At 46.6% G+C, this 23,616-nt stretch overlaps 3 protein-coding genes across 7 annotated transcripts; all 3 read right to left on the bottom strand.

Moving 5' to 3' along the window:
• Nucleotides 1-386: 386 nt before the first annotated feature.
• On the bottom strand, nucleotides 387-4,301 carry LOC123424515. The gene is made up of 4 exons (XM_045108143.1): nucleotides 3,775-4,301; nucleotides 1,980-2,082; nucleotides 1,270-1,434; nucleotides 387-1,175 (listed from the first exon to the last, which is right to left on the bottom strand). Exons 1-4 carry the CDS (start codon nucleotides 4,053-4,055, stop codon nucleotides 1,044-1,046), a joined length of 681 nt encoding a protein of 226 aa, XP_044964078.1. The 5' UTR covers nucleotides 4,056-4,301; the 3' UTR covers nucleotides 387-1,043.
• Nucleotides 4,302-7,957: 3,656 nt separating this feature from the next.
• Nucleotides 7,958-17,059, bottom strand: LOC123424512 (glucose-6-phosphate 1-dehydrogenase 2, chloroplastic-like). 3 transcript variants are annotated; one of them, XM_045108140.1, is made up of 10 exons: nucleotides 17,008-17,059; nucleotides 11,781-12,019; nucleotides 11,590-11,684; nucleotides 11,366-11,480; nucleotides 10,801-11,006; nucleotides 10,419-10,568; nucleotides 10,222-10,342; nucleotides 9,753-9,982; nucleotides 9,179-9,379; nucleotides 7,958-8,647 (listed from the first exon to the last, which is right to left on the bottom strand). In XM_045108140.1, the coding sequence occupies exons 1-10, from the start codon at nucleotides 17,042-17,044 to the stop codon at nucleotides 8,395-8,397; spliced, it is 1,647 nt and encodes a 548-aa protein (XP_044964075.1). In that variant the 5' UTR covers nucleotides 17,045-17,059; the 3' UTR covers nucleotides 7,958-8,394. The 3 variants fall into 3 exon arrangements, with proteins under 3 accessions (XP_044964075.1, XP_044964073.1, XP_044964074.1); XM_045108138.1 differs by lacking the exon at nucleotides 17,008-17,059 and adding an exon at nucleotides 12,810-13,124; XM_045108139.1 differs by lacking the exon at nucleotides 17,008-17,059 and adding an exon at nucleotides 12,810-13,124 and having other exon boundaries at nucleotides 11,781-12,016.
• Nucleotides 17,060-18,106: 1,047 nt separating this feature from the next.
• Nucleotides 18,107-22,767, bottom strand: LOC123424509 (probable LRR receptor-like serine/threonine-protein kinase At3g47570). Of its 3 annotated transcripts, none has more exons than XM_045108131.1 (3): nucleotides 22,489-22,767; nucleotides 18,675-22,400; nucleotides 18,107-18,570 (listed from the first exon to the last, which is right to left on the bottom strand). In XM_045108131.1, exons 2-3 carry the CDS (start codon nucleotides 21,508-21,510, stop codon nucleotides 18,218-18,220), a joined length of 3,189 nt encoding a protein of 1,062 aa, XP_044964066.1. In that variant the 5' UTR covers nucleotides 21,511-22,400; nucleotides 22,489-22,767; the 3' UTR covers nucleotides 18,107-18,217. The 3 variants fall into 3 exon arrangements, with proteins under 3 accessions (XP_044964066.1, XP_044964067.1, XP_044964068.1); XM_045108132.1 differs by lacking the exon at nucleotides 22,489-22,767 and having other exon boundaries at nucleotides 18,675-21,712; nucleotides 21,874-22,398; XM_045108133.1 differs by lacking the exon at nucleotides 22,489-22,767 and having other exon boundaries at nucleotides 18,675-22,159; nucleotides 22,307-22,398.
• Nucleotides 22,768-23,616: the final 849 nt, after the last annotated feature.

The raw sequence follows: 23,616 nt of genomic DNA, 5'->3' as shown, positions 1-23,616 counted from the left end.
ACTAGGGCGTTACTTCTAACTTTCCTAATAATGCGGCAGGCATGCACCAAGCCTGAAACACGTATACTCACTCCATTCCTGGCCTAGATACATTCGTTTGAATAACAACTAATTTCGGACCCTCAAACGGACTGTATACTCATGTCTAAATACATCTGTTTGAGCGATAATTAATTTCGGACGCTCAAATGGATGTAATTAGATGTGTCTAGATTTGTTTTAAACATGGTCCCTCAGGAGAGGATTCATTAAAAAATAGTACTCCCTCCGTTTCTAAATATAAGTCTTTAAAGAAGTTTTATTAATGAACTATATATGAATGTACATAGACATATTTTAAAGTGTAGATTCACTCATTTTGCTCCGTATGTAGACTCCTAGTAAAATATCTTAAAAGACTTATATTTAGGAACGGAGGTAGTACTGAATAAAGTTGTCCGGTTAATTAAGAAAATTCGGACGAAAACCGTTACAATGCGCACACAAGAAAGGGCACCCGGCCGACCTGTCACCAACAAGACCACACACATCATCGAAAAGAGGACATTGTCGAAGCTGCTTGGATTGTCATTGTTATCACCTCTCCCCGAGCAAAGGACTCTGACTTCGCCGCAGACGACGACCCTTCAAAACCCGAACGACACACAACGACCTAGTCAGTCATAGCCAAACAATTGACCACAGACGTCAGCGGCTGGCACCTTTGATTTTGCTTTTACGCTTCACACAAGACAGTTGCACGCCTTGCACCAACCTAACCCATCGCAAACTCCGGAGAGCACATCCCGCTCAAACCATCCTATTGGAGTCATCGATGTCGCAGGGGCCCCACCGCATGCAACTCTGGCTTCTCTGTCATAGTGGGATACAAATATAGGCACATTCGTTGGCGGACCGGACCGTCGACATGAGAAGGACATTATTGTGATAATCAACACATACTTCCATCAACATCATGGCAAAATCAAGCTATTTATGCCCTCCACTTATTTAGCTAATATTGATTATAATTTGGAGTTATTTAGCAGCAGCGAGATAGCTCCCTACATCTTGCCAACCAACGGATCAAGCGTGGAAATCCATTTGCCGTAGTCCATAGGAGAACCAGAGTCACTGAGTGGTATGCCATTAACAAAGTAGTAGGGTGTCCCGGTGACGCCTCGTGCACAACCAAACTATAAAATAGAGAAAACGCAAGGTGAATATTCCGGCTAGAAAATAGTACAAAATATAAAGTACGCCATATAATGCGAGGCAAGTTCAACAAACCTTGAAGGAAATCCTTGTGGCCTGATCCGACTGCGAGTCGTTGAAGCCGGCTTTGTATGCTGCCAAATTGGCCTCGCCGATGACGGGGGCGACAAGGTTGTTCGCTATTTCAGCGACCACCGCCGCTCTTGTTTTGGTGTATGTCGGTGTGTTGTAATAACCCTCCTGAAACATTGTCATCCTTTAAATCCTCGTGATATTATTATGTGCAATATATTGTGATATTTATCCCTTGGAACATAAATGAAAATGTCATATATTGTGCTTGATGTATCATGTATGTACTGGCTAAGCGATGGTGGAAAAGCTGGCTGTGGAATATGAGCTTTTGGTTGCATAGATGGTGCTTGGCATGGACAAAAGAAAACATTGCATGGTGGTCTCATCCAATGGGATGTGAGCAGGGTGCTTCTCGGTTCCCTCTCTTTGCCTCAAAAGGCTGCACTGCACCTATTAGTGCTTCCAAAGCAACGCCTAGTCACCTCCGTCTAAGAAAAGCAACACCATCCCTTCCACCGAAATGCCTATCCTCTTTTCTGCTTAATTATGTTGGAGTATTCACACTAAAGGCAAACACCAAACATTTCAAGATTGCCCTCTAAGCAGCAGGGATATTTTCGAAAACGTGATTTCCAATTGGTATGTATGCTTAATTTATCTCATTTTCTTTCGCACATTTTACATTTAAAAAAATACAGGCAATACATAACCTGGTATTTGAAGAATTTCTCAAGCAGGGGATACACAGCTGAAGCATTTAGCTTGTGGACCGTGTGGATCGAACGGCAAGCAATGAAGGCGCTGCTGTGGTAACTGCAAATTTCACAGAGAAAAACGCATCACAAAACCAAAACCAGTAAAAGGTTTATCGAGTCGTTACTCTTGCTGCTGGTGGAGCTGAAAAGAGCACTCTTATGATTTTTTGTAATCGAAAAGCCTTCACGGTATCATTTTTTCCTGAATGTGATGGATGATGTAAGCTGAGTTTCCAATGCAAACTCAATTTTACTTCTTTTTTCCACCAAACATCATTATTATTAGACGCTCCGCTTGCTTAATAAATATCTAAATCATACCATCAACAGTTTAGTGTTTTTTAGTGGAAGAAGTTTAGTTTATTGGTTGCAGATGTGCAATACGCATTTCAGAGATTGTGTTCGATGCTCGCTTTTCTCATGCTATTTTCCTGCTACATATGTACCTACGCATGAAAACCACAACCAAAAATTTTAAGAATTTCCTCCAAAATGGTTGAAAATATTGATACGTCATTCATCGATCCTGCCATGAAATTTCATGTCCAACTTATATTGCACAAGAAATATAAAGGAAGAAGACAAAACCGTTTGAATTTGAATTGAATTCGGTCATATTCCTTGCTCATTTTGTTGCTGATAATTGAATTTCAGCTACAAAAGTCATGGCATGGTACGTAGATGGATCTAATACTAGCGCAATCAATCATGTTGTCATGACTTGCACCTCATATGTCTTATCATTGTGTGTTTGCCTAATGGTTGGTGCATCTTTTATTTATTTATTTGTTCTTTTGCTTTTCTTTTCTGAGTGGAGGGCAATTGAATTGACATGAGCCAAAAGCAGCTCCTATTCTGTTACAGATATGCATCACTTGCATGGAAGAGAATATATATATATGTGGCAGCTATTATAGTGGTGCTTTCGTTTTGCAAAGCCCGATCACGCTCTAGTTGGAGAGTAGGTGAGATGTAACAGATTTAAAAGGTTCATCATACTTCACTACTTAATCATAAGGCCAGTTTGTGGTGTGCATAGAAAATACAATCAAGTGTTCCCTTATTTACCACTGTGTACGTAGAACCTCTTACCCTTTTTGACAGGCAAATTAAAAATAGACACTATGGAATTCAGTTCAAATGGACCGTAGCGAGGTAGACAACAAATATATAAAAACATTGGAAAAGGATCCATGTTTTGGCCTGGCCTGATCCACCGTGCAGTGACAACTTCCATGTACCTTCCAAATATATATTTTTCAGTTAGCTTTTGTCCTGAACTACCGCCTACCTAGGCTCTACCACACCTAGCTATTTGGAAATTTTGGCTGGATTTAAGAAAAAACACGATTTGTTTTAAAATGCCCGTGTTGTTAAAAGTAAACAATAGATTTCAAAGGATGTTCATGAACTTGAAAAATGTTTGCAAATTTTAAATATCCATGGACTTCAAAAAGGGTGTGGAGCTTAGAAATGTTTATAAATTTAAAAATGTTCATGAATTCAAAGATGGTTGTAGTTTTTTTTAAATGCTCACAACTTTTAATAAATAATCATGAATTAAAATGTGAAAAAATAAAATGAAGTATAAAATAAATAGGAAAAACCAAAAGAACAAGTATTAAACACAACGGGAACAGACGAAGAAAAAACGAGACAATACTTTCTTCAAATCGTAAAAAACTGGCCGTTCTAGCGGCACACGTCACAGAGGACGCGTAGTTGTGACGGTTGACTGTGAGTGACTTACGGGAGCGGGAAGAGGTGGACGACGACGGCGACGCGGCGGGCGCCGAAGTGGTCGGCGGCCCTCTGCAGCGGCGGCCAGGCGTCGCGGCTGTCGGGGCAGACGGGGTCGAAGAAGGCCTCGACGACCACCGCCTCGCCCCACGCCGGCGCCGCCGCATGCCCCCCGTACACGAACCCGTCCGTCCTCGCCGGGATCGGCACCTGCGCGCCGCAGCGCCCGGCCGCGATCACCACCGCCACCAGCACCGCCGCCGGCACACGGTGGCGCCTAGCCTCCCCCATCACGCACGCTTGCCCGGGCGGCCTGCCTGCCTGCCTGAGCTAGCTTGGTCAGGTGTCTGACTGCTAGCTAGCTCGTCGGTGAACTAACGCTCACACACAAATAATACGCGCTCTGTGCAACGCAACGCGGCCGAGCTAGGAAGGATATATGTATGTATATGAATTAGCCGAGCGGAGCGGAGGTCGTTAGGATAATTGATAAGAGCTGGACAGGATGAGTGCACGCGCGCACACAGAGAGAGAGAAGCAGAGGCAGCCAAAGGTGCACATTATGTATACGCAGAGACGGACGGGCGGACATTTCGCCGAAAGCGAAGCGATCGAGGTCGAGTCAGGGATAGAGGGTGACGGACGGACGGCTACCTCGCAACGACTTCATGGGCGGGCACGGGCATTGCAGGCCATGACATCATACGGATGGTAGCATGATGGGAGGGGGGACGTTCGTTCTTGACCCGCCGGATAAACATCATTCAGGTCTCCTGTGTGCCCTTCATAGCACGAATCTTAGAACATCTTCAGCCGTGCCTCAACAGGCCCCTCGGGGCCTTTTTTTCTCGTCGGCGGGGAAAAACGGCCTGGTCGCGTTTCCAGGAGTTCGTTTTTCATCGGTTGGGGTCAAAATTAGCTCCGACAATCCCAGGCCGAACCCAGCGCGTTGGAGGCATCCGGGGACGCGGGCAGAAGGAAAAACGGATCATGCCCCCCCCCCTCCGCCAGGCGGAAAAATGTTTTTTTCCTCCAGAGCCGCCCCTCGCGCACTACACCTTTCGCCGCCGTGTCGATCCCGGGGGTGCCCACCTACCTACCGCCGCTACAAAGGCCATCTCCCCATCGACGAAGGGAGGGTTCGCTGCGGGTTCGCCCCCTGCTTCTTGGTGAGTTTATTCGGTGTTCTGGGCACGCACGCGGCTTCGCGTCCGTCATGCGCGTCACGTGTTCGGTGATTTGCGTGGGCGATGGACTCCGACGACGAGGCGTTCGCGGCGTTAATGGAGGAGGAAGCCGATGCCGACACCCAAGATGAAAAGCATCTCATGGTCCTCGCCGCTCTGGCCGGCATGTTCGCGAGCAATGCAAAGCCGTGGCGAGGTGGCTCGGTGCCGGGCCGGCTGAAGGCAAAGCAGAGGCATCGACTGGAAGGCTATTGCTTCCTCTACATCGACTACTTCGCCCACGCTCCTCTGTACGGCGACTAAGTATTTCGGCGCCGTTATCGGATGAACCGAAAACTCTTCCTCGGGATTGTGAATTACATCAGGGAGTTCGACAACTACTTCAAGTGCAAAAAGGATTGCATCGGTACGCTTGGATTCGCCTTACTCCAAAAGTGCACGACAACTATGAGGATGCTTGCATACGAAGCTCCCGGTGATATTCCGGAAGACCATGGACGCATGGCCGAGTCCACCACTACTGAGTATTTGTACAAGTTCTGCGGGGCAGTGGTGACAGTTTTTGAACCTCGGTACTTACGATCACCCAATGCTGAAGATACAACTCGGATCCTAGCACAGAATGCAGCAGAAGGATTTTCTGGGATGCTTGAAAGTATCGACTGCATGCATTGGAAATGGAAAAACTGTCCATTTTCTTGACAGGGGATGTACAAAGGGATTTACCTAGCAGATAGCATTTATCCTAGATGGTCCATATTTGTGAAGACTATCTCAAACCTTGCACCAGGAGGCAAGAACTCCTACTTTGCCAAGCGTCAAGAAGCTTGCAGGAAGGATGTCGAGCGGGCATTTCGTGTGCTCCAATCTCGTTTTGCCGTTGTGTGGTACCCCGCTCAGACCTGGTCGAAAGATCAAATGTGGAAAGTCATGACTTGTTGTGTCATCTTGTACAACATGATCATTGCTCATCTTGCACAACATGATCACTGAGAGCGAGAGGAAGAGCCAGAGTTTGACACTGAACCATGTTACAGGCAAGATCCTCTTGCCCAAGTTGATCATCAGCTACCGGCAACCTGGACTGCCTTCCTCAACATGCGTCAGGAGATCCGAGACCCATGGATGCAGCAACAACTGCAGGACGATTTGGTGGAGCACCTATGGAGGCTGAAGGACAACGCCTAGCTCAATGTGTGATGAATTATGAGTTTTTATTTGTTAAACTATTTTGATTTGTATTGATTTGTTGAATCATTTTTGATTTGTATTGATTTCTGTGATGAACTACGTGATAAAAAAATAAAGGATTTGTTCAATTTGTGGCAAAGCACGCCGAATATGGGCCAAAAGTGGGCCAATTTGCGCCGAAAGTGTCTCATTTTGCGTCGAAAGTGGGCCAATTTGCGTCCAAAATGGGCCGAAATCAATGGCTGGGGGGCAACCTTGGGGCGGCTGGAACCAGAGCCCTTGCCCACGCCGATTTTTCTGTCGACGTGCACCGAGTCGGCGCTATTTCACGCCCCTGGGGGGTGAACGGCTAGAGATGCTCTTAAAAAACTTCCAACTAGCCCCAAGCATCTACAACCGGATCCCTCAAATCTGGCCCCGCAAACGTCCGCGGACCCGCCCGGGCGCGTCCATGGACACTGGCCGGTCACGTCTCAAATAATGCAGTCTACATCCAGACACCTCAAATCTCATATCTCAAATTCATAAAACCCATGCAACTACTACGTCGACACACACACGTCGTTCGACTACTCCATCACTGCTAAACATGCCATCAGACTATCAAAAATTGGCATGTTTGGCTATGATGGAGATCATCCACGGTTGCCCTTGTCCTTCCTGGCGCCCTTGTCGTCCTTGTCGCGAAAGTACCGGTCGAAGACGCAGTACGGATCGAGTCGGCTCTGTTCGTCGCCAGAGCTGTCCTCGCCGCTGCTCACCTCCTTCTCCTCCTTCGGTGATAGTCCGACCATTTCACGGCCTGCCTCTGCTCGCGCCGCCGCATCATCCGCCGCCGCCTCCACCATTTCCTCCGCGACATAGGCCTCGGTGATCCTTATCATCTCCTTCCCACGGCGGCCAGCCCGTTCCCGGTAGGACTCGAAGTCCGCGGGTCCGGTCGATGGATCTGCCCGCACGAGACAAGGATGATCCCCCCAAGAGGAACCGAGCGCCCTTTGAGCGGATGCTATGGAGTTATGGCGGACAGATCCTCCCGTCGGTCGGGCACTATCCTCGCGCGAGCGGCGGAGTGCAATGCGAACCGCCATTGCCTCCTTCACTCCGCATGAGGCGACCCCCGAGTCGACGGATCCAGACTGGTTAGAGTCGAATCCGCAGGAGGCCATGACGGAGAAGGCCTGAGATCGTCGGAGGTCAGCTTGGGTGTCAGATGAGAATGGAGGGAGGGGAGTGAAGTGGTTAGGATTTGGTCCAACCAACAAATGAGGACGAATATATATGGGATCGATGCGGGCCAGTGTGGGCCAGGCAGGCTTGCTCGGGCTCACTCATATCCGCTACATATTTAGATTGAAAATGTGAGGTGCTCGTTAGCCCGAACGTTTAAGACCGTTTTAAAAGACCCGTCTAGATTATTTTTTTATGACCGGCCGGCCCGAGCATTTGAAGAGGGTTTTAGGGGTTTGGTTTTAGATGCTTTATAAGAAGGGCCATGTTTTCTCTTAGCCAGGCTCACTGTGAGCAAGTCAGGCGATGATAGCAGCAGTCTGCATGTGTCATCGTCTTGACCGACTTGACGGGAGAAAACCACGCACATAATACCACTTGCTTTGGGAGTACCAACCAACCACGCCAAACGGAGAATACATCACAGTGGTCTTGTACAAATTTGCCAGTCCCTCATATAGTGTCAGAAAACGTCTCAAGACAAGAGGGAGTACCAACCAACCAACCATGCATAATACCCAGTTATTTGTTGGCTACTTTGGTGACCTATATAAAACGTCTTATGAAAGTAGACACAGGGAGCACTTATCCAAGATTTCAGATTCTTACCCCTGGGCATGTCCAACAGAACACCGGCAGCAGTAAACAAGCAACAGCCTTTTGCAGTTACACAATCAGCAGTACCGTTACAACAGCCCAGCCCAGCCCGGCCCAGCCCGGCCAGACAACCAAATGACGCCCATGAACAGCCAAGATGAACGAACGAGCCTTCTGCCCTCGGCTTCGCCTCTTAAGAATCACACAAGATGTAAGCCAGTGGTACCAACAAATATATATATCCACGGTCGATCGACGAACACAAGCATTGTCGACCGCTCACCCTTATTCGGAACTGTTCCCTGCATCACACCCACTAACTGGACGTAAGGTGCAGGTCCTTTGCAGATATTGCGACGGCGGAATCAATCAATCGCCGCCAAAAACAGAAGTCATCGCCTCCCGTGTGAAACCACGGTCTCTTCCTAGTGTTCCGAGCCGCCCAGGTCGCCCCATCTCACGTTGTACTTTGCTGCCAGGTAGTGGGCGCCCACGGGCCCGCGGCTCCCGTAGGGGTACAGCTCGGGGGCCATCCGCTTCTGCTCCAGCTCCTTGAGAAGGGGCGTGAAGAGCTCCCATGCGGCGTCCAGCTCGTCCGACCGGATGAAGAGCCTCCGCTCTCCTTCTATCGCGTCGAGCAACAGCCTCTCGTAGGCATCCGGTATCTCCTTCGGGTATCTGAGGCAAAGTTCATAACAACACTTTAGAGATTACAACCAAGTGGCTGCTGCAAATTGGTACTACACTCGAAAGACATAAGTAAATTGAATCAGAAGGACTCAAAAGGGAACATTTGAACATATTATAAACAAGGGCTGTAATAAACTGGATGGATTTACTCTTTCAAATTGGGTAGTTTATCCAATTCATGGAGTTTGATCAAGCACCATTTGCGGTTTCACCAAAATAAACTGTAAATGTCTAATAAAAATGATAATTTGTATGTCCAAGTTTATCCAATTTTTAATCTCCAAGAGACATCTCATACCACACATCGCACTCATTGTTACAATAACCAAGGCAGCCTATAAGTTCTAAACAAAGAGAACAAAACAAAGAAGAAAATGCTAGAGCTACAGTTTTTATCTGATTATGTACACGTGAAGAGAGGAGCATTTTAGGTACAACGTCAGAACTAATACATCCATTCTTCTAAATAAACAAACCCCTCTGGGCAAAAAAGTACAAGTGTTGGAAACTTCATCTTACCTTGCTGCATAGTGAAGATTCAAATTACTTCTATCTAGTCTCATGCCTAGACCAGGAATCTTGTTGTTAATCTTTAGGTAAATTCCTTCGTCCGGTTGCACACGTATCACAAGCTCATTAGTAGCCCTGTCAAGATCGGTTCCGAAAGATCCCTTGTAGAGATTTCCAGGAACATGTCGGAACTGCACTCTAATCTCAGCCCTGAAATTTGTTTGATTGTTAAGCAACTTGCAACATGGGCCAGGATCAGCGGCATAAAAGATAAACCAAAAAAAGGTTTTCAAGACAAACACTTTCGTGTTATCAACCCAAGATCAATACTAATAAATACAAGTCAAATTATTCTGTGTTCATATCTTAAGAGTATAGCCAATGAACTAGGTGATAACATTCTTACATATAAAGAATAAGTTGGTCTAACTGCATAAGCTAAAAATTAAATAACATGCACAAACAATTTAAAAAATGACATCAGGGTAAATATTCAACAAAATAGTAACAGATAGCTAAAGTGAACATGTGGCCAAGTGTAGGCACCATATTGACAATGACAAATATTTTGTAGTGCACTTACTGTTTAGTATGCAAAGCTTTTCCAGCCTTCATGAGAAAGGGAACTCCATCCCATCTAGCGTTATTTATAAAAAGCGCAGCCGCAGCAAATGTTGGAGTCAGACTACCCTTGGGCACCGTCTTATCTTCAGTGTATCCAGGGTACGTAATACCACCCTTCGTATGACTTTTATACTGTCCTATTACCACATCTTCCAGTCGCAACGGCTTCATGGAGCGCAAAACTTTAACCTGAAAGGAATACATGAAAGTGACACAAAAGGTCAATGAATGATGATTTCAGAATCAGTGTGCTTATTTCACATAAAACACAGATTATAAAATGGATCTATGCTGCTTGAAAGTATGTAACAGTAACAATCCCTCTGTCCCCAGCAGGCGCCAACAGTTTTTCAGTTAAAACTGCATGTCTCGGTAACTTAAAATATGTTATATCCTTTGAGTAATATTACTAAGGAACGGGCACAAACCTTCTCATTTCGTATGTCCTCTGCTTCCAAGCTAATAGGAGTTTCCATTGCAAATAGAGCTAGTATCTGAAGAAGATGATTCTGCATTATGTCTCGGATAATACCGTAGCTATCAAAGTACCTGAGTATTTCAACAATAAGGTAAGAGACAATCCAAGGCAACTAACATGGTGCCATAAAGACAAACAAATCATTACCCTCCTCGCCCTTCAGTGCCAAAGTCTTCTGAGAATATCAGTTGCACATTCCTTATATATTGCCTTGACCACAGAGGCTCAAAAACAAGATTCGAGAAGCGAAGGACGGATAAGTTCTCCACCAGCTCCTTTCCCAAGTAATGGTCAATCCTGCATAACAAACATAAAGGGGCAAAACATTCATAAGTATCCCACTCCATGAAAATAACTACGATGCATCTCATGTTCTTGAATTCCCAAGGGATCATATCACCACTTATATGTTTTTCAATTGGCAGACTGGTTTGATATTTACGGGGTATGAGAATGAGAGTTATATCTAAATTAGTGATACAAGAGAACATGAACAATTCTCACTAATTAAACTAGATGCCTGTATCACCTGAAGATTTGGTCCTCTGCCAGGAACTCCTTCAGACCTCTTGTTAGGGCAGCAGAAGACTCTGAGTCCCGGCCAAAGGGTTTTTCAACAATTACCCTTGTCCAGCCACTCGCAGATGATGCTGATTTGCTTGCACATTTTACAACATCCAGGAATATATTTGGCGGTATTGACAGGTAGAAAAGATGGTTAGATACTCTGGGACCCTGCATATAAAGAACAAGAATTTATCGGAATATAAGTAAATTGTTATTTTTAACAGAATGGATTAAGTATAAAATAGTTGCATATTTTTGTTTTTACAAGTCACATAATTAAGATTTGTAAAACTAATAGATGCTGGCTTATTAGATCATATTTTTCCATCTTACTATGTACATGCAATGTGCCAAAGTTATTAAGGGACAGTTTTGCGACGCTGTGATTTTAGCAAGATGGAAACAAAGAACTAGCAAGAAATTGTCCTACGAAGAATTCATCCCAAACAACTAGAAAACTGTAACCTCCTCATTAGAAGTAAAATCAATGATGCATTCTTGGTTTAAGTTGAAGTGCTTATACAAACCTGATGCAGTTCGATCTTCTTGCCTAGCTCTCTGAAATCTTCCTCTGAATCATATTGACCTGAGTGGTAGAAGCATCGTTTCAGAAACTCTTCCATTTTCTCACTACAGTTCTCCCTGAAAGAAAAGACAGAACAGTTAAAGCAGCACCAACATAAATAATTCTCTCTACACAGGATTTATTTACTTCATAAGTTATGGTTGCAAGATCTTCGTAGCTAAGCACCTTTTATCAATCCTGCAAGTCAGTGTTTTGCTGACCATGTGTCTCAGTTCAGCATCTGTCATTTTACTTCGTGCGTAGCCAAAGATGGAGAAATGCTACAGGAAAAAAACTCTAGATTAGTTGATTTTCTACAAAAAAAAAAAAGAGTAGCATTGGATCCTAGGTTGGAGAGAGCAAAGCAGTAGACAAACCTTGGGAAGACAGCCTTCATAGTAAAGAGCAAAAAGGGCAGGAAATATCTTCTTCTTCGCAAGGTCGCCTGACGCTCCAACCACAGTGATGCTAACAGACGCTTCGTCATCCTTGGCTAGAGAGGCCAAATCTTCATATTCCTCCACGGTGATTGCTGAAGAAGTGCCATTTTCCACCGGTGACGGGGCGGCGGGCGCAACGGTGTTCTCCACAGCAGTATCCATCGGACCTTTCACTACTGATGAAGAGGCGTAAAATAAGTAAACACAGCCGTTGTATATCATTCATAGTACTAGTTAAGAAACAGGGTCTCATCACATGAAACACTAACTAACTCACTATGCGCTGCAAGCAAATCAAAATGAGGCAGGTAAGAGTTGACCTGAGAACCAACCCTTAGTTATTACAGACAGATATGTAGTAGCATCTACAATACAGAAGTACATGCTGGATTCCACAATACATTACAATACAGACAGATATGTAGTTGACGGGCGATGTAACATTGCTAATAACTCAAAGAAGGGGCGGGAGGTTTGTTAAGAATGGTAAGTACATGCTGGATTTAAACATGTCTAATTTACCAAAGCTAGTGAGAATCATCTCAAAAGATTCGTAGACCCACTCCATTCATGTTGTTGTGACCTGTGAATGGCGACTCAATTTGTTTTAGACAGTAAGTAAGGTTGGTAACCGCGCACTAGGGTGTTAGGATTTCAGATACTATTGCAGAAAGAACGGTGGTGGTAATGCAGGAACAGAACGCGGCAGAACTCTAGGAGGAAGCTCGCAGGCAGAAAAGTCAACAGGCCAATTCAGTGGAGGAATCTGGGGCGGCTCTAGTGGTGGCTAGGTTGCGTTGGGTCAGCTGCACAATCCAAGGCATGTGCGCGCGCAGTTCGCAGCCCGTGGCCTCACCTATGGTGGTGGTATGCCCTGAATTTTTGTGAGCGAGCAAGGGAAGAGCGCGGAGAGAATGGATTCGACAACCCCGGCGGGACAGAGCAGGTCGAGTGGAGAGCGCCCACCTCCTTTCCCGGCGACGGCGTGGATGCGCCACCCTCCCGAGGCGACGGCGGCCGGTCTCCCGCCGCATCTGGCCAAGGAGAGCGCGACGGACGAGGAGGGCCGGCGCACGGCGGGGCCGGCGGCGACGGACGGGCACCTCATGCAGGAGAGCGCCATGGGGCCGCGGATGTCTCTGTCCCCGCGGCTGCTTCCTTCGGAGACGACGAGGCGGGGGCGGGGGCGGCTGGCCGGGCGAAGTGGTGGCGATAGGACGGGGGCGGATGGGGACGGAGGGAGGGAGGTTTTATCGGGGGTATCGAAGAAGGAAAGGGAAGGGAAAAGGCCAAAGCTTTGGTGCTGGATTGGGGTTGGGGCCTCTTGAGATCGCCGAGGGGTGGGGTGGGAGGGTTAAAAAAATGAAATGGTCGAGCTCTCCGGGCGGAAACGCAAAGAGGTCGTGGCCCCTTGGCCGCCGCTGCGGCCGCCGCGGCGGCGCTCCGCTCGCTCGGGCGGTGCCGTGGCCGTGCGGGGCGGGGCGGGGCGCGGGGTGGCTGACGAATCTGGTAGGTGGCTCTCAGATAAATTGGATCTTTTGTCCTGACTTTACTTCTCAATTTGATAATTTATCTCTTTTTCAAAACTGTCAGATGGGACCGTGATCATCGATCATTAAGATAACACTGAAGCAAATCATTCAATCCCTTGTAAAGTAGGGCAAACCATCCAATCCAATCCCCCGTGGCTCTCCTGGCTGGGGTTGGGGTTGATGGACTTTTTTTCTTTTTTGAACACAGTGAAGCCAAAACCCAAACGCTCCTCTCTTCTTCTTCTTTTTTGAAGGAGTTTCCTCCTTCTTCTTCTTCTTTTGATTGATTGATTGATTTAGATCAGATTGGGAAACATCGGCTCCTCCTAGTTTCGGTCAACGGCTACGTGTCCGCTTGATACGCAAATGCAATAGAACAAAAAAAAAGTCAAAGCACGGCATCAACGTCGTCGTCACAAGCACAGTGTCCTTACCTTCATTTCATGGCTGAAAAGAACCTAAATAATTGCTTGAAGAGGGTATTGGGCCCTGTACAGGAAATTTTAACAGACCAGTACAAGTCAATCCTATAAAAGGCATCGTGAATTATTTTTACGGTACGAAATTACCCCAGACAGAACAGACTCTGTAAATGAAATTGTATTTTATTATAGCTTTTTTTTTAATTTATTCCTTCCGTCTCCGGCCACGGGGTGCCTCGTTGTGGCGCCCCTGCTCGCCCCAGCGCCACCCGCCTCGTCCCGTCATCGCTCGTCTCGGGGCCACGCATGTAGTGGAGAAGCCCCGCGATGCCCGCCTCGTCCCGGTTTTGGTCGTTTCAGGCCACACATGCAGTGGAGAAGCCCTGCGTCGCCCGCCTCGACCGCCTACTTTGTCCTGTCCGTGGACGGCCTGACCTCGGCAGTGAAGGTCGAACAGGCCGCAATTCGGACCGGCGTGCAGCGGCGATGGATTCCGGTGAGTTCCAGGTACATTCCGGCTAGTTCCGCGGCGACGCGTGTGCTCCGACGAGGTTTGTCCGGTTTTACGGATTGAACTATATATTGCCTTCGAAATTTATAAACTTTTGCAGATGAATTTACCGTCCTCCTTAAAATGTTTAAGGGTCAAACAAGCTTTACGACGTATGCTAGGTGCCGTTTTTTTCAATCAAAATTGTAAACACTTCATTTTTTATGGGTTTAATTAGTTTACGGGGTTTGCTAGAGATGCTATGAGGCAACTACGGTTTGTTTGATCCATTTCCCTTAAAAAACGCCCTAATATGGTAAACCAGCAAATAAGACTCCATGGCATGTACATTCGACAATTTTGGAATTGGAAACACGTGAATACGCAAGGCAAGTGATTTTGTTGCTCCACAACAGAAATACATGAATTATCTATGAAAAATTAATTAGGTGTATGATGGCATTGTTGCCATTTTAGAAGAAAAAAGATAGCAAATATTCCATGAGACTCTACTAGATTATTAATTTAATTGCATGTTAAGTAGATCCATGAAAAACTCGTATTGTCTCTACAAACCAAACAAAGTAGATGGAACGTTATTCTCTTGCACCAAAGATGCCGTCAAGCACTCCTTTAAGCCAAAGGACGATGTTAGGAAAACTTTCTACGGATTTTATGAAACACCATTTTTCTTGTGTTAGAGTATCTCTATCAGAGCCCGTAAAACAGCCGAACCCGTAAAATTTCAACGAGTATACATGTTCAGTCTATTTTAATGGCCAGAACAGACCCCGTATCGCGCATTCGGCTCGTATTTTTTTACCGCGGCCCGAAAAAGACCCCTCCAACCAGCATATACGTGGTTTCACAGCGCAACCCTATCCTCCACTGCCGCAACTCTGTCGCGGTTCATCTCCCACTCCGCGCTAATTTCTCGTCGCCGGCGAGACAAAAAACCCATAACGGGCCGTCCCGACCATGGACGGCCACAAAAATGGAGGGATGCCGCCGAGTGTCGTCGCCGCCGCGCCTCTGACGCGCACGCAAACGGGGATCACGAAGGTGGCTGAACTACACGCCGGCTTTTGAATGCCGCGAGCTTGAGGAGTACGAGCATGAGCTCGCGGCTCGACGCATCGGCTCCTCTGCCGCTGGGAGTTCATCCGCGGGCGCCTCATCCTCGCGGACCATCACTTCGATGAAGAGAAGGGCGGAGGAGTTCGGGCCGCTCGCCGTCAAGCTCAAGGACGCCGCCGTCCCGCTGCGAGGAGGGGTCATTGGCCCCGAGGACTACCCCCCCCCCCCCCCCCGGGGAAGGAGGATCACCTCATGTGCGCCATCATGAAGCGTTCGATGAGGGAGGCGGCGAAGGACGCCACACACAACCGCCGCGAGCTCGAGATCGAGTAGATCTTCCTCGAGCAGGGGGTCACAGCTTAGCAGGCGAGCGCATCCAAGGAGGCGGACCTGTGCGTCCTGAAGGCCGAGCAGGACAAGATCTGGATCGACCTTGACTCCGACGAGGACTGAGCTCCCCGGGCTCCTCCGCCGCATCATCGCCGCTGCACTAGTCATTTTTGGTAGCCTTGGCTCGGGTACGCTGCACGGCCCGCAGATCCCCCTACCTAGTAGTAGTATGAAGAACTGTTGTAGTTTGATGAAGAACTGGTGTAGTTTGACGAAGAACCATGATGTAGTTTGATGAAAACCATGATGTAGTTTCACCCGTGAACCCTTTTTTCCAAATTTACAATTTCATATACGGGGTTTGATCTTCGGTGCGCGAAATGGCCCCGCAAAATTGCTCCGCAACGACGTGTAAACCCACTTGTGGGTCGCTCTTCTACGCGGTCTGCTAGAGATGCTCTTAGAGCATCTATAGCAGATCATTTAAATCTTAAACTATAAAACTGGGATAAAAAGCTCCTTCCTCTAGTCCGGCCGCCGCCGCCCCATCGCCCTTCGACCGCACCCCGTCCCTGCCGGTCGCGCCCCATCACCACGCTGACCGCGCCCCGTTGTCCGCCGACCACGCCCCGTCGACTCCGCTGTCCGAGCCTTGCTCCATTGCTAGCCGCACCTGCCGAGCCGTGCCCCTTTGCCTGCCCCGTCGGGAGGATTCCGGTGGCCAAGCTAAGGTCATGGGAGGCCATAGCGAACCGACGGCGATCGATTGCGGCGTCTAGCGGACTTTTTCGGTGTACGGTGATGAATTTCGACGAGATTAGGGCGAATTTCGACAAACTCCGCAGCGACGTGTTTGCTCCAACGAGGTTTGACCGGTATACGGGGCCCCCTCGGTTCGACCTTCTAACCTTCAAATATAAAGGTTTAGAGTGTGCATTTCCGGTGGTTCTTAAAAAATTACGGGTTGGACCAATTTTACGGTTTCTGTTGTGGACATTTTTTTCGACCAAAATTGTAAAACACAAAAACTATAAGGATTTGATCACTTATACGGAGTCTGCTTATACTAATACAAAAACATGTAGGTATGAAAAAAAAAACCTGAATGAACATGGGTCTAGGAGCTCCCTACTTGAATTTAGTTGTATTTTTAATATTTGAAAGATCAGAAAATTCCAAAACTTTTTTATCACAAACGCGGCCAAATATTATACTCACGTATGAAATTCGACAACAAAACCACTTTTGTGGTCTTGTGTGCGAATAATCAAAAAATTGGATCCATACAGAAGTTACATTTCAACTTTTTTTACCTTGCTTATCGGGAATCATGTTGGCGCTTTCAAGCATGGTCGGGGAGGTGCAGCCAGGCCCAGGCAGCGTGCGTAGGGAAATAGGGAGACCGGCCGGACGGCTTGCCGGCGACGAGGAGAGCAATAAGAGGCTCGCCTACAAGATAGGGGGTGGCCGTGACCCTAAGAAACCAGGAGGACGACAATGACGGTGGACAAGGCAGAGAGAGAGAAACCCTTTCTGAACTACTCGCGACAGACAATGGTGCACTCCATATATACTTTCGTCTCTGTGGCAAGCCTTCCCTCATATATATTCTTGGTTCCATTCAGGCCGGGTTACCCTGTTCCTCTCCTTTTTCTTTTCTTTTCTTTTCTTTCAAGACCATCGCCGATATCCCTCCCTCCTTTATTCTCTTCGCCGGCATTCCGTGCTTCAGGATGAACCCCCCTTTGGGCCTTTCGCATTTCCTTTCTCGAATTCCTTGCTTGCTTGCGAAGTTGATGAGAGAGACAACCTGAATCCTAGGAAACCCGATTTCGTGGCCTTCCTTCCTTTTCTCCAAAATTCCTAACTTGCTGGCTTGAGGAAACGACCTGGAATTTAATAACAAGAAGAAAAGAGCGGAAAAGCGACACGCTTTCTTGGTGCTCCTGTTTTGAATCTGCGTCTGCGGAGCAACATGTTTAAAACTGAATACTGCCTGTATTCTGTTGACATCATTGGCTACAAATGAAGAATCAAAAACCGACAACGCTCACCTGAAAGACGTGTAACTGAATAATAGCTGGGCACTCTAGCCAATGGCGAGTCGTTCTTCCCTTTTTTCGGAATTCCTAACTTGTGCAGTTGAGTAACAAACATGAACCCTGTCACAACTAGCCTTCCTTTTCCAAATTCTTAACTTTGCCGAGTCGAGGAGAGAACCTGAATTTCAGGAAAGCTGGAAAGCACAAGTCACAGCCACCAAGTTTCCTCATGCTCTATCTTAATTAGTGTTCTTACTAGATGTTTATTAAATGTGCATATCTGCAATATTTGACACTCATGGGTTCGTGACTCCAAGGAAAGAACAAAAACTGACGGCACCTACTGTATTATCGCATATCCTGCAAGTGATACAGCTATAATTTTGTATATAAGCATCAGAGTAGTGTAGCAACTGTACTATCACATATGTACATGGTGTTTAACATCTAGTTGCATGCCCATCCGACTAGTTGCCGTGGATCACAAGGTCTCAACAAATGCCTGTTTGATGGCAACAATCCTGGCACAAACATCGTGCATCCCTGGCCTATCTTTCGGCGATTCCATGGTGCACATCAGGCCAATGCTGACCAAAGGTATAATGTACTTTTGCATATGTAGGGAAAAGGCCGCCTCATCCTCCTCGGATGGCATATGGGGATCTAGAACTTCAGCGATTCTGTCAGGGAAGGCTAGGTCAACATACTTGCGAAGGCTGAGAGCGTTGCCGCATAGTGCGTCCGTTGGTCGAATTGCCGTGAGCATCTCCAGTAGCAGCACCCCGAAGCTGTACACGTCATAGCCTGTCGATATTTTGCATCCCATCCCGTATTCTGTAAACAGGAGCAGTGCACATAAATGCTTGGGAAACTAACGAAAACAAAGGGATCAGAGTTGAACTTGCAGTTTTTTGAAAGAAAAAATAAGTATAACTTACCAGGTGCAATATATCCAATCGTTCCTCCGACGCCAACCAAGCCTTCTGCTCCGCCAATACCTGAAGAGAGAAACTTGGCGGACCCGAAGTCACCGATGCGCGAGGTCATGTCGTAATCCAGCAGAACATTGCCTGGCTTCAAATCACAGTGAATCAAAGGAGGTGTCAGCTGGTTGTGCAGATAGTCCAGAGCAGAAGCAACATCAGCAGCAATACTTATCCGCTGACACAAGCTTAGCAGCCTCCTTGGGCTGCCTCGGTGAGGCCTCGGATGTATCCACATGTCTAGGCTACCGTTTGCCATGAACTCGTATACAATAGCCTTGAATTCATCGCCCTCAAAATCTACCGTGGAGCACAGGGTGATAGCTTGAACCAGATTGCGGTGGCGGGTGTGTTTTAGGACCTCGCACTCGGTGAAAAAGCTATTTCTCGAACCTTGCTCGCTAAGATGGAACACCTTGATGGCCACTAGATCTGTCTCGAACTCAAACCGACCAATGTAGACTGATGCTGTATGACTCGAGCTGATCCGGTTGACCAGAGAGAACCAATTGGTGGCTTTAAGAATGTCGCCGTATGACACCCTCTTCATTGTCTCCTTGAAGTTTTCAGACGGTTGAGTTTTGGTCCCTTTCATAAAACTGACAGCAACACACAAAAATGAGAACAGAGCAATGGTAACCGGTGGAGCTATTATCAGCAGCAGGCGTGTATTGACCTTCCTTTTTGTTGCTGAGGTGGTGGGGCAAATGGGCAGTCCAAATATGGCAGAAGCTGTTTCACATAATCCTGTATTACCATGCAGGAACACTGCAGTTGAATTTCCAAATATACCACCAGTCGGGATTGGCCCTTCAAAATTGTTGTATGATATATCAATATAATTTAAGCTGCTGAAGTTCCCGAAAAACTGTGGAACTTGACCAGTTAAATTGTTCTCGGACAGATCTATCTGCTGTAGGCCCTTCAAAGCACTGAAAGACTGAGGAATAATTCCACTAAGCATGTTCCCTTCCATGTGAAGGGATACCAATGTAACACACAGGCCAAGTGCAGAAGGAAGTTCACCAGATAACTTGTTGTTGGAAACACGTAGTAACCCAAGATTGATCAAGTTACCAACTTGCTGTGGTATCAACCCTGTCAGCTTATTGTTTGACAAGTCCAAACCCAAGGTAAGGGAAGAGATATTGAGGAGTCCAATTGGTATAGATCCATCAAGATTGTTAAATGACAAGTCCAGCAAAAGCAGCCTTTGGCACTGTCCTATATTTGCGGGTATGGCTCCAGACAACTCATTGTCATGAAGATAAAGCTCGCTGAGTTGAGCAAGATTACCAACTGTTGATGGAATTTTACCTGACAACCTATTCATGGAAAGTTTCAGGACAAACAAGTTGCTCAAGTTCCAAAATGTCAGGGGAATTTGTCCTGAGAGCATGTTCTGGCCCATGTCAAGTAGAGAGAGGTTTACAAGATTGCCTATCTCAGCTGGTATGTTTCCAGAAATTTGGTTTCTTCCAAAGTTTAACCGCTCCATCTTTATTGAAAGGTTGCCTACTGCTTGTGGAAAATTTCCACTCAGGAAATTCCCATCCACTGATAATCTGAACAATTGAGAGCAATTGGTGAGAGAGACAAGAAACGCCCAGTCACCAGCTTTGAGTTTGTTATTCCCTAGATGCACTTGACTCAAGTTTGCCAAGGATCCTAGAGATGGCACCACGCCAGACAGCAAGTTGGTTGAAAGATCAAGCACCTGCAGCTTTGACATGTTGCTCATAGAATCTGGGATTGATCCAACAAAACGGTTGCCTTCCATTTGCAATGTTCTGACATTCAGAAGTGAGTGGCCAATGTTAGAGGGTATCTGTCCAACAAATTCGTTGCTGCCTAGGCTAAAGAGCGTGAGTGATGACACATTGTAGAGTGTGGCTGGGATATCCCCCGACAAGCTATTGTAACTTAGATCTAGCATTTTTAGGTTTGGAATTTGACTCAAAGATTCTGGAATTTGTCCAGACAATTTGTTTAGTCCTAGCAACAGGGTTCTCAATGATGAAACATTGCCCAAAGATGTTGGTACAGTACCAGAAAGTGAATTCCCTGTAAGACCGAGAAATTTCAGAGCTCCCATCTTTTGGAAACGTGGGATAGCCCCAGAGAGACCATTCCACCGGAGATCAACATGACGAAGGTTGGATGAGTTGAACAAATTAGCTGGGATCACCCCAGCTAAGTTGTTTCGTGAGAGGAATATCTCACCGAGTGAAGAACTACTTGCTAAAGAATCAGGGATAACTCCGCTAAGAGAATTGTTTGCAAGATTGACATAGCTAAGATATGCAGACGCACCTAATGACGGAGGGATGTTACCTGCAAGGTTGTTGCCGGCAAGATTCAGGGATTGGAGGCTCCGAAGCTCACCTATCTTGCCAGGTATGCTTCCAGAAAATTGATTAGTTAGAAGGTCCATATGCTCTAGAGAACTAAGGCCTGCTATGCAACTGGATAGTGTTCCTGTGAGCAGCATAGACCTGAGTTGGAGGGAGACGACACGGATTGGGAGGGTGGTGCCGCATTTGACCCCTCTCCAGCCGCAGAAGTTGAGAGAGTCATTGTGCCACGAACCAAGAACACTGGCAGGGTCCTTGGAGATGCCAGCTTTGAAGCAGAGAAGGGCTTGCCGGTCATCTTCGGTTTTGTTGGTAGCCTGTGCTGATGAGAATACTATTGTGTTGGAGGACAGAAATATGAGGATGGTGTAGAGAAGAAAGAGTGCATGGTGGGAAGGAACAACCAGAGATGGGGTGCGAAAAACTTGAGGAGACATGTCTCTGTTCTTGTCCTAATGGAGTATGTTCCTTAAATGCTTTGTGTCCGTGCTTACATATATGTTGGAAGGGTAGGGGAGTTGAAGCTTCTTCAGTGCCGGGCTGCCGGCTTGTTTGGCTTGGTTTTATTGACGCCACGGCTCAGATGTTTTTTTCATTGTTGTTTTCCCGCAGACACACCCCCAGATGATTGAAAAAAGCCTGAGCACAACAGAAACTTGTGAGGTTCATGTGGGTACAGAATACGCATGCATAAACCAGTCTATGGAAGTACAGATACTATTCTTCGTTTGTTACACAATCTACAGCCTGTGCGCCCCAGAATCCGCCAAATGGAAGTACTAAGTGAGCTCCTCACTTACCATTATAGGAGTATGTCTTTGCCGCCTTCCAAGTACTAACAAAGAAAGAAAGAAATTGCACATGACATATGCTACAGTTGGATGAAGCATCATATTGTAAGCCCAGGCACAACTTAGCTGACTCTGCAAAGTGCCAGGTCAGTAATCAAGGAGAATAAGTGGACATGGGCATGATGCCAAAGACTTGGTCTGTCTTGGTAGCACTTGCAGGAAAGTTAGTCAGTGATCCACAACAACCTATCCCCATCACCAAGCTTCCTCGGACATGCATTATTATCTGAGAATCCTAAAAGGAGATGCTCGACAAAATTAGATCCATGGCATGATGATACTAATGAGTATACGCCCTCCACGGGGCATCTATCATGCTCAACAGAGTCTCCAAGAGAAACATCCTGAGCTCTTATTTTATTTGCGAACATGTTTCACTTACAGTCATTTGGCAAATGACTGCTGCCTTCCTCCCACTCCACACCTTCATCGCCCCCAAAAAATAATTTATGCGTCCGATCGAAGCAAATCACGCCCTGGCATCCAAATAGTTGAATGAATTAAGGCCTGACACTACACAAAGTCGTAATTTTTATTAAGGAAAAGTGTGAGCACAAATTGTACCTGGGGCTAGGGCCTAGGGTACGGGAACATGTCGAGGATGCAGCGCTGAGGTTGGGGCTTGGAGGCGCCGAGGCCGTTCCCGATGCCCGGGACTCGGCTGGGCCCCCGTCGTCGTACGGGCACCTCCTCCTCGCCCGCGCGGCGGGAAGCACGCGGCGTCGGCGGGCGGGAGGGATTCAGCGCTTGCGTCGCGAGGGGTTGGCGCGGGAGCTCCCATTTGGCTCGCTGCAGCCGCGTGGAGGTGGCGGCTGAGCGGGAGAAATGCCGGAGCGCGGTGACGGTGGGGGGGAGGGTGTTGCGAGGAAGAAGAAAAAGAAAAGGGTAAAGTGGTAAATATTTGTTACTCTGGAGTTAGTTCAAAAATGCATTTTGTAATAGCATTTCTAATGCTTAATGACTATTTTGTGATGGAGGGGCTGCATCATTTTTTTTTGGCCCACAAGTCCACAAATGTCATTTCATCATGAAAATTTACATGCATGTAAAGGAAACATCAAAGTTTCTTGTAAAAAAATTACTTTTGAATATTTTTACTATTTTTCAGATTGTATTGTTCATCCAGGATCACTAGAGCTCGGGATCACATGAGGACTTTCGGCAAATCAAATCGTTTTTTCAGTTTTGGGTGGCATAGTGGGTAATTTATGTCAAATTCAGAGATAATCTTAGTGATGGACGGGCAAAAGCGATGGCCCCTTTATTCATAAGGTATAGCTTTCTAAATGTTCCTCTTTACATTGCCTATTCTTTTTGTTTTTCCAGTATTTGCCTTCAACTAATCAACTTTTTGGTTTATCCCTCACTATTCCATTGTTTTCTTAAATAAATAGTCCTTTTGAAAACATTTCCATTGTTCATATTTCCTAGGTTTATCTTCTTCTTTTTTACTACTAACAGGTCGTCCATCAAACAGCTTTGAGCCAGGTTAGGGGCTATATATTATCTAGTTTGAACTTTGAGAGTCCTTCAGTACTTGACATTCATGGCTCCAAAGGAAGAATCAAATCAACAACACTTGTCTCAGGAATATTTAACTAACAGCATTTCAAGATATCATACCTATGTTGTTTCAGTGAAACAAAGTTCTAAAAGAGCCTGGACGCTCCCTCCCAAATGCTAAAAAATATC

The sequence above is a fragment of the Hordeum vulgare genome, chromosome 2H, assembly GCF_904849725.1.
Source record: "Hordeum vulgare subsp. vulgare chromosome 2H, MorexV3_pseudomolecules_assembly, whole genome shotgun sequence".
NCBI lineage: Eukaryota > Viridiplantae > Streptophyta > Magnoliopsida > Poales > Poaceae > Hordeum > Hordeum vulgare.
The sequence above is the reverse complement of the archived record's forward strand: the minus strand, read 5'-3'. Positions and strand labels throughout refer to the sequence as shown.